Source organism: Lissotriton vulgaris, chromosome 10, assembly GCF_964263255.1.
Source record: "Lissotriton vulgaris chromosome 10, aLisVul1.2, whole genome shotgun sequence".
Classification (NCBI taxonomy): domain Eukaryota; kingdom Metazoa; phylum Chordata; class Amphibia; order Caudata; family Salamandridae; genus Lissotriton; species Lissotriton vulgaris.
In genome coordinates, this window is record NC_141698.1 from 81236280 (window position 1) to 81252218 (window position 15939).

Sequence of the window (15939 nt, forward strand, 5' to 3'; positions counted from 1 at the left end):
ATGTATTTTTCCCTATACGATCAAAGGGAACACAACATTTGCAAATTAATGACTTGCAAACCCGACTATGCGGTTTATGTGTTGTATTGCCCCTGCAATTTACTCTACGTAGGGAGCACTAAGCTCCAAGTTCACAAAAGAATAATACAGCATCTTAGAGCAATTAACAATCAAGACAACACTTACCCTGTGGCAAGACACTTTAAATTGAAACATGAATCCAAAAGCCGTGAATTAAGATATTATGTCATTGATTGTGTCCCAGCTAGCAGACGAGGTGGCAACAGAAAGGAAAAACTCAGTTGTTTGGAGACCAGATATATCCTGGAACTTAATACCAAACAACCATCAGGTCTCAACGTTACAGAATATTTATTTACATGTCTCTGATTATACTATACTATATTTTAGCCCAACGGGGTCACTTATTTTATAGGTTCAGTATGTTTTAACTCTGAATTTTATTAGTTTTTTTTCTTCTATTTTACATAGTATTTATAGATTTATTCTAGTAACTTGTCTTTTATACATGAATTTCATATTTATAAAATTTTAAATATAGCAATAGTTTTAGCTAATATTATATTCATTTTTTAGCCTTTTTTAGGTCTCGCCTGTCGATGCGCATGCGCATCGAGCAAGCGAGACTATGGGGGCTTATCCGCTCTTTATCCACACTGCAAGGAATCGTGGCGATTCCTTGCAGTGCCCGTGACTTTTAAGCTGAATGCGCATGCGCATTGAGCTTAAAAGCGCGTGCACATGGCCCCAGCCGCCTGCCTTGCCTACTCTCCCGCCCCCTCACTTCTTGATTGCACGGCCGCTAGGCCGTGCCTCCCCTACTCCTCCTCCTACTCTCCTCCCCTCCCGTCTGTTCCCGCACTCCTCCCACACCCCCGCTCCGCCCCCTCACTCTCTCTGCCCGCCCGCTCTCCAGGAAGTACTGAAGCATGCTCGGGTGAGCCAGAAAAACACATGTCGGAACAGTTCTCGACTTCCGATTTTGGGCGGTGCACTGCTGACCTTCATTTACAGTTGTATATTGCTCGAGCTCGGCACAAAGGCATTGAAGTGCTTTACATGAGCACTATATTACATTACATTACATAATTTCAGAATCATGTTTAAGGCATGGGGCGATGACTCTATGGATGCTAAGCGGATTTTCCCTTTGTCACCGTGCTTTTAATGGGCAGGACGCCTTCCTCCAATCAAACGGCGCGCTCACTTTTCAAGACAGCCGGGGAAACCCCAATCAACCTCTTTCCACCGCCGCCATTCTCTGATTTTACTCCCAAGGTGCTCCGTGTCTGAAACAAACACAAGTAATTGCCGCCACTTCATTACTAGCGGTTCACACTTAACCTTTCATCCTAAATGCGCACCATTACGCTGGGATATATATATGTCAATAAAAACGAAAGAACTGCTATCCCAAAACGAAGACACCCGCATTAACCCATCCATCACTTACTGGACATGCTTTGGCCCGCTAGTCGTCCTTATGGTTACCGTCCCATCCTTAATATATGCCGTTATCTATTTCAGACCCTGGTATCATTTTTGAACACGTAAATATGTCTACACGTTTTTCATTTCACAACTGTTATTATCAGCACAGTAATATTCAAGGGCAGTGTTACAACTTCGCTTTTTTATCGAATGTATATTTTAATGCGGCCTCTTCTCCACAATCTTATTTTATCCGCTCTCCACTCTATCAGGCAGCCAGCCGCACTCCTCCCACACCCCCGCTCCGCCCCCTCACTCTCTCTGCCCGCCCGCTCTCCAGGAAGTACTGAAGCATGCTCGGGTGAGCCAGAAAAACACATGTCGGAACAGTTCTCGACTTCCGATTTTGGGCGGTGCACTGCTGACCTTCATTTACAGTTGTATATTGCTCGAGCTCGGCACAAAGGCATTGAAGTGCTTTACATGAGCACTATATTACATTACATTACATAATTTCAGAATCATGTTTAAGGCATGGGGCGATGACTCGATGGATGCTAAGCGGATTTTCCCTTTGTCACCGTGCTTTTAATGGGCAGGACGCCTTCCTCCAATCAAACGGCGCGCTCACTTTTCAAGACAGCCGGGGAAACCCCAATCAACCTCTTTCCACCGCCGCCATTCTCTGATTTTACTCCCAAGGTGCTCCGTGTCTGAAACAAACACAAGTAATTGCCGCCACTTCATTACTAGCGGTTCACACTCAACCTTTCATCCTAAATGCGCACCATTACGCTGGGATATATATATGTCAATAAAAACGAAAGAACTGCTATCCCAAAACGAAGACACCCGCATTAACCCATCCATCACTTACTGGACATGCTTTGGCCCGCTAGTCGTCCTTATGGTTACCGTCCCATCCTTAATATATGCCGTTATCTATTTCAGACCCTGGTATCATTTTTGAACACGTAAATATGTCTACACGTTTTTCATTTCACAACTGTTATTATCAGCACAGTAATATTCAAGGGCATTGTTACAAGTTCGCTTTTTTATCGAATGTATATTTTAATGCGGCCTCTTCTCCACAATCTTATTTTATCCTCTACTCCACTGTAAAGCGCTTTAACGTGAACTTCACACGATCCGCGCTATACATAACCGGAAATAAATACATTAAAATACACAAGGGAATGGGTAGCATATAGGGCTACCAGTTATTAATGCCCCTCTACCACCTGCCCCTCCCCCGCCCAATTGCTTCTCTCCTTAAGAGAACTCACTGCACAGGAAAACAGTGCCAAGCCCCCCAGGGGGCCTGCGTGCGCGTGCAGCAGCTTTCACGCCAGGCCCAGGATGACACGCCTTCCTCCAATCAAACGGCGCGCTCACTTTTCAAGACAGCCGGGGAAACCCCAATCAACCTCTTTCCACCGCCGCCATTCTCTGATTTTACTCCCAAGGTGCTCCGTGTCTGAAACAAACACAAGTAATTGCCGCCACTTCCTTCCCACCATTGTCCGCATCAGCGCTGCTGGAGGGGGAGGGCTTCTGCCCTTAAACCCCGCGTTTCTTCACATGTTACTCTTCCGCAGCAGCGTTTGCTTGTCAACGTACATTGGTTTATTTCTCAGGAAATACTTCAAGGGTGTTACTATCCTTAATTTTCAAAACAGGGCATTTCTGGCACGAATTTTACATCCTGGCGTGCACCTCGACGCACGGTACAAAAGGAGTGTCTGTGGCCCAATAACAATTATTCCCATCAAGTATACCAATATAGACACCCCCATTACAAAACTGTGGATGTCACATTCCATTTGACTAGTATTATTACAGCACTGCGAAATGTACATGAGAAAAAACACTGTTTACCGCCTCACAGACTGCATGTTACAATGACCCTACATGTCTTCTAAGAGTGGGAGGCCTCTTCAAAGGGAGATTTTCTTTCTGCACACATTTAACCCCTTGCATTCTGGTTTCAGTTATGTACCTTGATTTAAAGCAAATACATTTATAAAAAAAATACCATGGTATAAACCATATATGCAGAGTGTAATAAGTCACAATACCTTAAAGCTATTTTTGAAACGCATAGAAACAACTAAGTATCATACCATTATCGGCACTACAGGTCTTGTGTTGCGAATTGAGTTTCCTTTTAGAGGAAAGTTTGGTTCTGATTTGCATGTGTGCCAACTGGGGCCTCTGGTCAAGAATTGTAACTTCTGTCATTGCACAGAGCCCTAGAACTTTGGGTGGGCTCGCTCACATGGCGGCCATCTCGCAGCTCGGCTAGCCACGCACCCCCAATGAATCACCGAACTTAGTGGAGAATGAATCAAAATAGAGTGGGACATCACAAGAAAAACACACTCACACTCGCGCAACGTCACACACCCGAAGCCTCACACCCCCTCACTCACACTCACCCTCACACCCCCTAACGCTCACACCGCCTAACGCTCACACCCCCTAACGCTCACACCCCCTAACAATCACCCCCTAACCCTCACCCCCTCACTCTCACCCCACACCCTCACCCCTCACCCCCTCACCCCCCCACCCTCACCCTCCACCCTCACTCACCCTCAACCCCTCACCCTCACACCCTCAACCCTTCACCTTCAACCTCTCACTCACCCTCACTCACCCCAGCCTCACCCTCACTCACCCTCAACCCCTCACACTCACTCACCCTCAACTCCTCACCCTCACTCACCCTCAACTCCTCACCCTCACTCACCCTCACCCTCACTCACCCTCCCTCAACCCCTCACCCTCACTCACCCTCAACCCCTCACCCTCAAACCTTCACCCTCAACCCCTCACTCACCCTCACTCTCACTCACCCTCACTCAGCCTCAACTACTCTCACTCACCCTCAACCCCTCACCCTAACTCACCCTCACTCACCCTCAACACCTCACTCACCCTCACCCTCACTCACCCTCACCCTCAACACCTCACCCTCAACCCCTCACCCTCACCCACCCTCACCCTCACCCTCACTCACCCTCACCCTCACTCACCCTCACTCTCACTCACCCCCTCACCCTCACTCACCCTCACTCACCCTCAACCCCTCACCCTCACTCACCCCCACCCACCCTCACCCTCACTCACCCTCAACCCCTCACCCTCACACAGTGCAATAGGTCTCGGAGCATTTGAGTTACAGCTTTTAGAATTGTTTATGGCTTTTTTTATTTGTAATTCTTTAGCATTGGCTACAGGAAACAAAAATGCTAAAGATTTACAAAAAAAAACCCATAAACAATTCTAAAAGCACTAACTCTAATGCTGCGAGACCTATTGCATTTCCAATGCTTGTCTATTGTGTAACAGTTACTTTGTGTGGTCGTTAGGGTATTCTAGCCTTTTACGATACACCATTGGCAAATAAATGGAAAAAATTCCCTCAAATTAGCCAACTATGATTCAATCCGGGTAAATATTAAATATTATAGATCCCCTTCTACTAATTTCTAGGTATTAAAACCGTAATATCAACCAGCAAGCCTAAACTACATCAAAAATCGGCCACTTTCCTTGAAATGAGTTTGAGCAAGACCGATTTCTTATTACGTTTTAATGTATCAGCCTCACTGGGATAAAACAACATTGGGGCCCCAATGTTGTTTTATATAAATATATAAATTACTTTGTATTACCTTGAGCCCGTCTACAAACAACCTGAATGTATTTAAACAGTTATTAATGATATTCAATGGTTAATGAACTTGGGTGCTGTGAAACCTATCTTAAATGTTTTTATATTTGCACAAAAATCTTTTTGCATTTTAGCACTTTTTGCACAAACAATTAATATTGGTTTTCAAAGTGGATGTAAATTCGATACTCTAACTGAAATTAAGTCGAATGTATATAATGAGAGAAAACAGTATAGAGGACAGAATAGTAGTTTTCATACGTAGTATTTCTTTGATGTCAGTTGAATATGTATGCCATCAAAGCCATTTGCTAATGAGAGTATTCAAACTGTATTTAAACCAATGAAAGGCACTTCAATATGTCATGTGATCAAGCGCTCCTTGTAGCGCGAAACGCGTCATGGCGATTCTTTGCACAAAATAAATTAATTTGCACAGATTTGGTGGTCGGTATCCGTTACTTTGCCTGAGAGACGACGACGTCAGAAGATTAGAACCTTTTGGATATATATATATATATATATATATCTCCAACAGGAGTCTGTTTTTTCTTTTCCCTTATAGGTAGTCAGGTTCTCTGTTACCTATTACATGAAATATTACACCATCAGTCTCTTGTAAATATTATGAATTATCGTCCTTTCTTTTTATACATCACCCATGGGGTGCGCACTATTTTTAAATATGATGAACTACTGATTTTTATAATATGTTATATATATATGCTTTTAACAATGGATTTAGGCAATGACCGATTTTTATTGTTAACAATATTTAAACAGAATTTTTTTATCATACACTTTGCACTTTATAGTATATATTGCACTAAATTTCGCACAGTTTTTGCTCATCAGGCAGAGGTGTTACCTAGTTAGATATAAAAATTAGATGCACTTTATCATGATAATATCCTCCATGTAATACTGTCCTTAGCTTCTAAATGGATTTATTAACAATGTATATTTATTAGATCTGCTACTCCCTTTATTCTGTAGGATTTATCCTGTTAGAATTTATTTTGAATTTTTGGGATGATAGACAGTTTTTATGCATTTATGCTGATGTGTATCCGTGTTTATATGAATGATTCCAAGAAGAAGCGGTTTCTAAATTGTGGTTTTTAAATTTGCTTTTTTTAAATAGTTGTTATACATTTATGCATTTAGAAACTTCATTTTTGCACTTTACAAGTAACAACAAACCAAAATAGCTAAATTGTACCCTTTTGGAACCACTACGGACAGTATTTCTATTATGTCTATGGTCACATGACCAGGCAGGAGTTTGTTTGGGGGCGTACACTTTGTATTATATTATATAAACTAAAAAAAGAAGTAAATACTCTGCATGTGATCAAGGGTTTTCGAGCCCGAAACGCGTTATTGCTGTTTACCTGTACCAGTAAAAGAATTGTTTGGTCAGATCCTGTGGTCCGTCTCCTGCTTCGCCGGTCCGTGGGGATTGGAGGTGGCTTTGGGAGTGTTTTATATATATATATATATATATATATATATATATATATATATTCACCCACCATAAGCTACAGTAAGTAACTCACGAACGGCCACTTCAAGCGTGCTGTTTCAGTTTCTTTTAATGGAGACAGCAGAGCAAAGCATTACGCGTTTCGCCTCCACGAGGCTTAATCATATGCAGCATTGCAGGGGATGGGTTCGTTTAGTATTTGAAGGTAAACGTAGCTTTAAACATTGAAAAGGGACTAGTGTCCAACAGTTCGAATTTTAAGGGGACAGCAAGGTTTTCATGATTCGTTATGCATCACAATGTCAGTAAGTACCAGTAGTTACATCAGGACACTTCCATGAAAATAAAGTATTTCCATAATACCTGTGTTCCGACATTGTGCAAATCTCTAATAATGTTTTACTCTGTGGTGATTGAACCACAGTATCCAGAATGCACCCTTGCTGTGACTCTTTGTCATTGTAGTCCTTCAATGTAGTCCTTGGCAAAATTATCACTTCAGATCAGCCGACAGCCTTGTTCATCATGCCTTTAATAGGAAAGATTCCATGTGTGGCTTGTATTTCCCGGCGGCGGCGTTTACCAAAGTTCATTTCGCTACCATCCACATTTTGTTTTCATTTTCGTCATCCAAAGAACATTGCTCAGCACGATGGGCTCGGAGACAGTCTCCTTCGCCAACCCTGGCTGTGACCGTGTCCGTCTCTCCAGTCGAGGTGGGCCCCTCAGTGAGGCCACTTCCATTCCCCTGTAGTAGATTTTCACTTCTTCACAGCCGGCGGGCGCTTTTTAAACTGGATACTCTTCAACGTTTCATATCCTGACAATAAAGCGCCTCCACCAAACGAGTCAGAGCCGTTATATATATATATTCACTCCACAAAATCTTCAATTCACTGAAGAAGACAGGACATCCATAAGCTCCAGTTAAAGAATGTATTCTACAGGTGAAAAAATCTCCACGACGCGTTTCGCCATTACGACTTGGTCACGCTCATCGTACAGTGTGTGCGGCCATTTTTAAAACCCAACATCCTCTGGGTAATGGAACATCTACGTGCTATACGCAATAATAGACAATACCCCATTGCGAGGCATTTCTTTGAAAAAGCACATGCAGGATGAGACGCTTGTCCGGATGGTGTCCTGTCTTCTTCAGTAAATTGAAGATTTCGTGGAGTGAATTTACAAGCCTACTGGTGGCTACAACAGGACCGCCCGCGACAGCCGAACTCCTGTACCGGTACTAGTGGAGTGTATGTATATATATGTGTATATATATATATATATATAGGGAAGCGCTACTGATTGAAATTGACAAAATAAATGCCCTGTTGGAAGCGACTGGTGAAACTGACTTGATAGCAAACACTAGAAAAGAAATTGACCTACGTTTGGCGAAATTGGAACAAACCATTCAAGAGCGCAAAATACACAAATTTGCAAGAGACAAACAGGATTATGCAACTGGACGCATTTTTACCTTTTCTCGAAAGTATGATTCCTATAAGAGAAAAGCAATGTCTCTTCAACAGAAACCAAGCGCTGCTCACAGTTCTAATGTGCAGACCACTACTGCTGGTGTAATGAATGAGGATAATCAGTGGCCTCCTTCACTGGCTCTGAGGATAGTACACCTTCTGTAGATACTGGGTCATCTGTTCCAACATCTTTCTCAGTAGTGGAAGAACTCAATTTTGAAAGCGAGGACCGAAGGTATTCCCTGCGCTCACGGAACAATCCTCCCCAAGCAGGCAAACCAGCAGACAAAAACGCCGGCGCAGGAAACGAGCTGCCAAAAAGAGGTGGAGGGAGGGGCAGAATGCGCAGGAATTGGAACAAATAACTGAGACACAAGACAATACAGTAATCAATCTGACTGACTTTGTACTGTCCAAAGCGGAAGAGCAACTTTTATCCTTAGGTTTGTCCTATTGCCCACCGAACAATTTCTCCTATGTCCAGGCAAGGATCGATGTATTTAAATTTATTAGGAAAATTAAACTTCAAAAATATTTCCTTTTACATCCTGAGAAATCCGACAAAGGCATGAGACAAACTACTCCATCAACGGATGAAGCTATTTCAGTTAGGAATCTGCAGGGGTTACAAACCCTCATTTCCTTAGCAAATGAGGACAGCTCACAAAATGAACCTACAGTCAGCCAGATTGTTACAGACGATTGTTCACCATCCACAGTATTTCGAGGAAAGTCTACATTCATGCCATTAATGCCTAAAGATGCTGTGGATGTCTTCAGTGACAGAGTCATTACTGAGCTTAAGACTTTGAACAGGACGTTACTGGGCAAGAAAAGACAGTGTGATTTTAATAACTCACAATATACTAAACTTGTGAAAAAGATCCAAGGCAACAATCAGATAGTTGTGAAAAGTGCGGACAAAGGGGGGAACACTGTTCTCTGGGCGAAAAGTGACTATGTTACTGAGGCAACTCGCCAACTTAATGATCCCCTTTGTTATTCCAAAACCACTAAATTCATTATGCAGAACAGTTATGATAGAACCAGAAAGGATATCAATACCTGGTTGAAAAATGGTTTATTGACAAAAGAGGAATCTAAGTTCTTGTATGTTTTGCACCCTATCACACCTTTGTTTTATTTGTTGCCAAAAATCCACAAATGCACTACCCCGGTCCCAGGTCGTCCTATTATTTCAGCACAGGGAAGCATGAATGAAAATATCTCAAAATATGTTGACTTTTTTCTTCAGCCTCATATGATTTCCCTCCCTTCCTTCCTTAAAGACACCACCGATTTTCTGGGGAAGATTAATTGTATCACTTGGGGTCCTGATTTATGTTTCCTGGTGATGGATATAGAAGCACCTTATACCAGTATTAACCATCACCAGGGCCTGGAAGCTGTTCAGTTTTTTCTTGATTTCCGGGAGGCAACTATGAGGGATCACAATCGGATGCTGCTAGATATGATTCGTATCTGCCTCTTTAATAACTATTTCCAGTTTGGCAAGGAATTTTACCATCAAGAACGCGGGGTGGCAATGGGTTCATGCTTCTCCCCCAGCTATTCATGCTTGCATGTTGGCTGGTGGGAGGAGCATGTGCTTGGCGTCACTCATGCTCATTGGCTCCCCCATTTATTAGCCTACTGGAGATTCATAGACAATATTTTTATCGTCTGGAAGGGATCTCAAACTCTGGCAGCTGATTTTGTCAAAGAAATCAATGTGAATGACAGAAATCTTAAATTTACTGCCACTATTTCTGACACGTCTGCTGAATTTTTGGATGTGTTGATTTACATTGACAATAACAGAATACAATCTAAACTGTTCAGGAAGAGCACTGCGGGCAATTCCATCTTGCATGCCCGTAGTGCTCACCCCCCTCACACGATCAACAGCATACCTTTGGGGGAATTCATTAGAATCAAACGTATCTGCAGTGACCCTGTTGTCACTCAACAATGTCTAGTAGAATCTAGAGATAGATTCCTTCGCAGGGGCTATAAAAGAGCGGTACTGGACAGAGCTCTTAATACAGTATCAACACGCACACGCGAAACATTGCTGACCCCTAAGATAAAATTAGACACTGATGGTACCTATGTGACAACAGCAAGATTCATCACTACATTTTGCGCTCAAAGTTCCAGACTTAGCCAGATTATCAGATCTGAATGGCCAATTGTATTGACTGATGTAATTCTAGCTCCTTTTTTGCCCAAATCTCCAGCTATCACCTTTAGGAGAGCTCCCTCAATGAAAGATTCCCTTGACCGTACACAACCAGAAAACCAACCTAAGACCACTTGGCTCAACAAATCTGGTTTTTACAGATGTACTTCATGCCGTGCCCGCACGTTTGCAGTCAACAGCACTCACTATACATCTGCATTCAGTAAGCGTGTCATACCAATCAGGGAACATTTGACATGTCGCAGTGATTTTGTGGTTTATAAATTGACCTGCACGTGTTCATTGTCATATATAGGGAGCACGAAGTTGCAAGCACACCAACGTATCTTGCAACACATTCGGGCCATAGTTAACTCGGACATGAATTACCCTGTTGCGCGCCATTTCAAATCAGTGCACGACAAGAAATTAAAAGATCTTACATATACTTTGTTGTGTTCCGTGGCTAATCCTGGCAGAGGTGGTGATCGAGAAAGACTTCTCCGTCAGAGAGAGGCTTTTTTTTATTATTTTGCTCGACACCAGATCCCCCAACGGCCTCAATGCTTTTGACGAATTACATCACTACCTATGAATCTAGTGGTTTTTCCACAAATGCTTTTTCTATTGTATTTTTTGTCATTTTGAAGTGTATGTTTCTTGGGTTATATTTCCATTGGATTTATATGATGCCTTTCTGCTGTTCATTGATTTTTGTGAATGGGAGGAGGCACTGTTGATTCATGGTGATCCAGAGTCAATATAAGGACTATTTTTTCTGATACTAAAAAGATGAAATTACAGCTGGTCTTTATATATCTATGATATCTGAAATGTATTTGGTAGTTTCCATAAATTGATGCCTCTGCTGCTAGTTCGATTCCATGTATTTAACATCTGAAACCTTTTTTGGTCTAATCACTTGTTTTTTGTATAGATTAGCAATCTGTGGTGTCCTCCTTATCATTTTTTCGGCCATTCTTTTATGAGGAAAATCTTAAAAACGCACATGCATATGATTATGATGGTTCAATATATTTATCATGAATTTGTTTCCTCTTATTATAAATTATTGTATTTGGCCGTTTATGAGCACTATGCTCTAATTGTTTTTCAATATTCAGTATTTTTGGATATTTTAATTCACGTTGTTATTTTACCCTTGCGACCTGTTTCTTTAGGTGCTTGGGCTTTTATCCCTGATTTAAATCACCGCCTACTCCTGACGCGTCATGTGATCAAGCCCCGTTCGCGGGGCGAAACGCGTCATGGAGGGCACTTGCTCTGCACTCACTGCTGAAAACTGAAAACTTTCTTGTGCTGGCTCATCTTTTCTAACTGGAGTGATCGCTTTGGAGGTCTGCGCCCGCTTTAACTGCGTCCAGAGCAGTTGGGAGTTTGTTGTTCATATATATATATATATATATATATATATATATATATATATATATATATATATATATATATATATATATATATATATATATATGATTAAATCGTTGACAAAAACTAGAGAGGATCTACTAACAAGAAATGACAATAGGACTCAGACAACTGTCGAGCCGGTTGAGGGTATTAGACAAACAGAAAAAGAAAAAACCTTCAGAATTATGACTGGCTACAACAAGCAGCACAGAGACATTTACAAAATAGTAAATACAAATTGGTCCATTGTAAAAAGTGATCCTATTATCGGAACTAGTTTACCCAAGAGGGTGTCAAGTGGAGAAGTGTGGCTTAATGGTTAGAGCGGCAGACCCTGATGCAGAGGTCTAGCCTGGGACCAGGGTTCAATTCCCCGCCTCGGCGGGTCTTGGGCTCAAAATTCCACGGACCTGATAATTCTCGCCTCGGTGCCTATTCCAATCATGGAGTCCCACTCTGCAACTCTGGGCAATAGCTTGCTTAATCTCCACAACGGCCCCCACAACGCTAAGGATGCCTGGCCTCCACCTTGGGGGTGCCCAGGAGTGGACGCCTCACAGGGAAAGCCAGGATGGGTTCCACAGCGGTATTCGTACTAGCGTCTTGAGACCCTTGCGGGTGAGTAGTGCGCTATACAAGTATCAATTTACAATTTTATTAACATTCAGTAGGGCACCCTCTCTCAAAGACTAATTAGTTGACACCAACCCTGAGCCAATTGAAAAAACGACTTGGTGGCAGAACAACAAAGGATTCATTAGGTGTAAAACCTGTAAGGCCTGTAACCACGGCGTAAATGTCAAGTCATATACTGATGGGTTCAGTGGCCAGTTACATCCTATATCTCAGGTTTTAACATGCAAAACTGAGTTTGCAATATATGTATTGCAATGCCCCTGCTCACTAAAATATGTGGGAAGTACCAAGCTACCGGTACATAAACGTATCCTTCAACATTTGAGGGCCATCACCAATGGAGATAATACGTATCCGGTAGCGCGGCACTTCCGTGAGTACCATCAAAGTATAAATGCCTCATTAAAATACTCATTAAAATACTTTGTCATTGACTCAGTCAAGGCCACCAGACGCGGCGGAGACAGAGAAGCCAAGTTATGCAGATTGGAGACCCGTTATATCCTCCTACTCGACACAAAGGCCCCTGGGGGATTAAATGTCACCGAAGATATGTACACATGTCTCCCATAACTTGAATATTTCAACTGTTCTGTTCTGGCCCCTTACCAGTTAGCAATACTGTGAGCCTAGATCCAACAATTGTATCCCGGCTGGGATACGGCAGTATTGGATCCAAATTGGGAATTTTATAAAAAAAAGAATAAGTATATGTTTTCAATAACTTAAAATGATTTAAAATGGATCTACTGAGTACTGTAATTGCTGCTGTCTTTATGAATTATGTTTCCTCAAAGAAGGGCTAGAATCATCTTTAAGACCAGATGGGTACTTATATCCGGTTGGTCTTTAATATGATGATTTTACTAATAATTTTTAATTACACTAAGAAAGAATTTCACTTGTAGGACACTCGAAGAGGTCATTTATAATGACATATTTGTGGATTTTAAAAATATGGGCTTTTTATAAAACTTATATTTATGACGAAAGCATAATTATGATGTTTTATCAATATTTAGATAATGAATTGTGGCTGTTTTTAATGCATTGTTTAATCCATTTTAAGTTTGGTAATATGAATGCAGTGATTTTGCTAATTTTGCACATATTTATTACTACATGCACTTTAAAATGTTCGTATTATGGGAAACAAGCTATTTGCAATATGGCGTATTTTGCACAGAAATCTAAACAGATTATTATCTGAAGTAAGAATATTTGCACTATTGCGTAATTTGCACAAAGCCTAAGCATGTAGCAATACAATTTTTACTACATTGCCAACCAAATAGATACAGGCGACGGGAACAATCAATATATGTTAAACAGCATTTATCTGATTGATTTGAATTATGGTATTTGACCGTGATTTCTTTGATTTGAAAAATTACTCATAGTATTGTGTTTAAATCCACAGTATTTGCCTTTATTAATGCAGATTGTGACTACAAAATATATTTATCAGTGATTTTACATTGCATTATTCTCTGTAAAAAACCGATACTGACTTATGCAATATCTCTGCCGTGTCATTTTACCTCTAGTATTTTGTCTATGTTCATTACCAGCCCGACCAGGTGACGATGTCTAAATTAATTACTGGCACTTTAAATGAGCGTTCTCTACATCAGAATGTTGTCATGTGAGCAAGGCTCCTTCGAGCCGAAACGTCATGCGGCTGAATTTGCACAAATGAAATCTTCAGCACTTACTTGGTCCGTGTCCGTGCTGTTTTGCTGTTTCTATCACTGTGGAGGAGTTTGCCACTGGTTGGAGACGCAGTGTATCGGATATATATATATATATATATATATATATATATATATATATATATATATATATATATATATATATATATATATATATATATATATATATATATATATATATATAGAGAGAGATATAGAGATATAGAGATATAGAGATATAGAGAGGGATAGATAGATAGATAGATAGAGAGAGAGATAGAGAGATAGATAGAGAGATAGATAGAGAGATAGATAGAGAGATAGATAGAGAGATAGAGAGAGAGATAGAGAGAGAGAGATAGAGAGAGAGATAGATAGAGAGATAGATAGAGAGATAGAGAGAGAGATAGAGAGAGAGATAGAGAGAGAGATAGAGAGAGAGAGAGAGAGATAGATAGATAGATAGATAGAGAGATAGATAGATATAGATAGATAGATATAGATATAGATAGATATAGATAGATATAGATATAGATAGATATAGATATAGATATAGATATAGATAGATATAGATAGATATAGATATAGATAGATATATATATATAGATATATATATAGATATACATATAGATATATATAGATATACATATAGATATATAGATATGTATATACTTACTTTTATATTACAAATCATCCTTATTGGAACTGATTCTCCAATCAGTTCAATTGAATCGCAGGAAGAGTACAAGTTCCCGAATTAACAGGTAATATGAATGAAAGCATAGGACTGGAAATGATGCCATCATAATATAGTAATCGTAGCTCTTGTCTACATGAGTGCATTAAATAGATGGGATATGGACCTTCACTTTTGCCTTACTCCGTTTTTTAGTGTCTTTATATCACTGATGTGAAAAGATCTCTGCCCTCTTATTTCCCAAAGACATCTGTCGGTCGCGAGGCAGATTTTTGTGCCATGTTTATGTTGAATGTCCTGCGGCAACAAATGATGAACGGAATGTTCATAATACCACAAGTTAACTTCTGTTCAGAAGTAAATCTTCCTTAAGACAATCCTTGCACTTGACATACAAATAAATGGCTAGTGTAATGTTCTAGAGGCTGTATTGCTACCCAGCACTAAAAGTTTAGATTTGTGTTTCAAATCTTACCTCAGTGATGTGTTCAGTGTGGTGGCAGTTTCAGTACAAGGCTCAGAGTTTCACATGACTTCATGTTTCATTACATTCAGTCTAAAGCAATCTGTCCAACTTCAACATTTTTATCATGCAATATCATGTTTTTCAGGAATTATGTCAATGCTTTTGTTGTTTTTCTCTGAAGTGTAGCTTCAGTAGACGTGTACTATAATTTGCACCTAATGGTTTATTTAATTTCAGATTCACACTATCACTGCAGTCCTTGGGTGGTAGGACTCCCATCTAATTGGTGGCAAGTAATTGTGTCTGTTTGATCCGATGTTGCTTCTGTATTGTGGAACTGAACAATGGGTGTTCTCTTTCAGGTACATCGAGTGTAGCCTCAAAGTATGAGGAGCTTGAGTGCTTGTATGCAGCTGTGGGGAAGGTGATTTACGAAGGGCTTACTAATTACGAAAAGGCTACCAGTGCTAATCCTTCCCAGCTCTTTGGTGAGTTTCCAGCTATCTTCTGTAATTGTTCAATCAGTACACGTCGCACTGTGTTTTTTATTTTATGACTACTAAAGAATTCACCAACTGATTGCTGCCTGTGACGTCAATGTTTAGTAAATATATTCTTGAACGATATTGGGCTTCATTGGCAGGTACAGTTGATGCTACCTATGCTGACCCTGCTGATTATGTTTAACATTAGAATATTTACATTGTTTTTCAGACTCTGAATATATTATTCTTATTTGAT

At 40.6% G+C, this 15939-nt stretch overlaps 1 protein-coding gene across 2 annotated transcripts in view; it reads left to right on the top strand.

Annotated features, from left to right (window-relative positions):
• TRRAP (transformation/transcription domain associated protein) overlaps nt 1-15939 on the top strand; it is a 737638-nt gene that overhangs the window by 435326 nt on the left and 286373 nt on the right. For both annotated transcript variants that reach the window (XM_086940544.1, XM_086940545.1), the window contains one exon: nt 15561-15686. In XM_086940544.1, coding sequence (XP_086796670.1) covers nt 15561-15686 — 126 coding nt within the window. The remainder of the gene's footprint in view (nt 1-15560; nt 15687-15939) is intronic.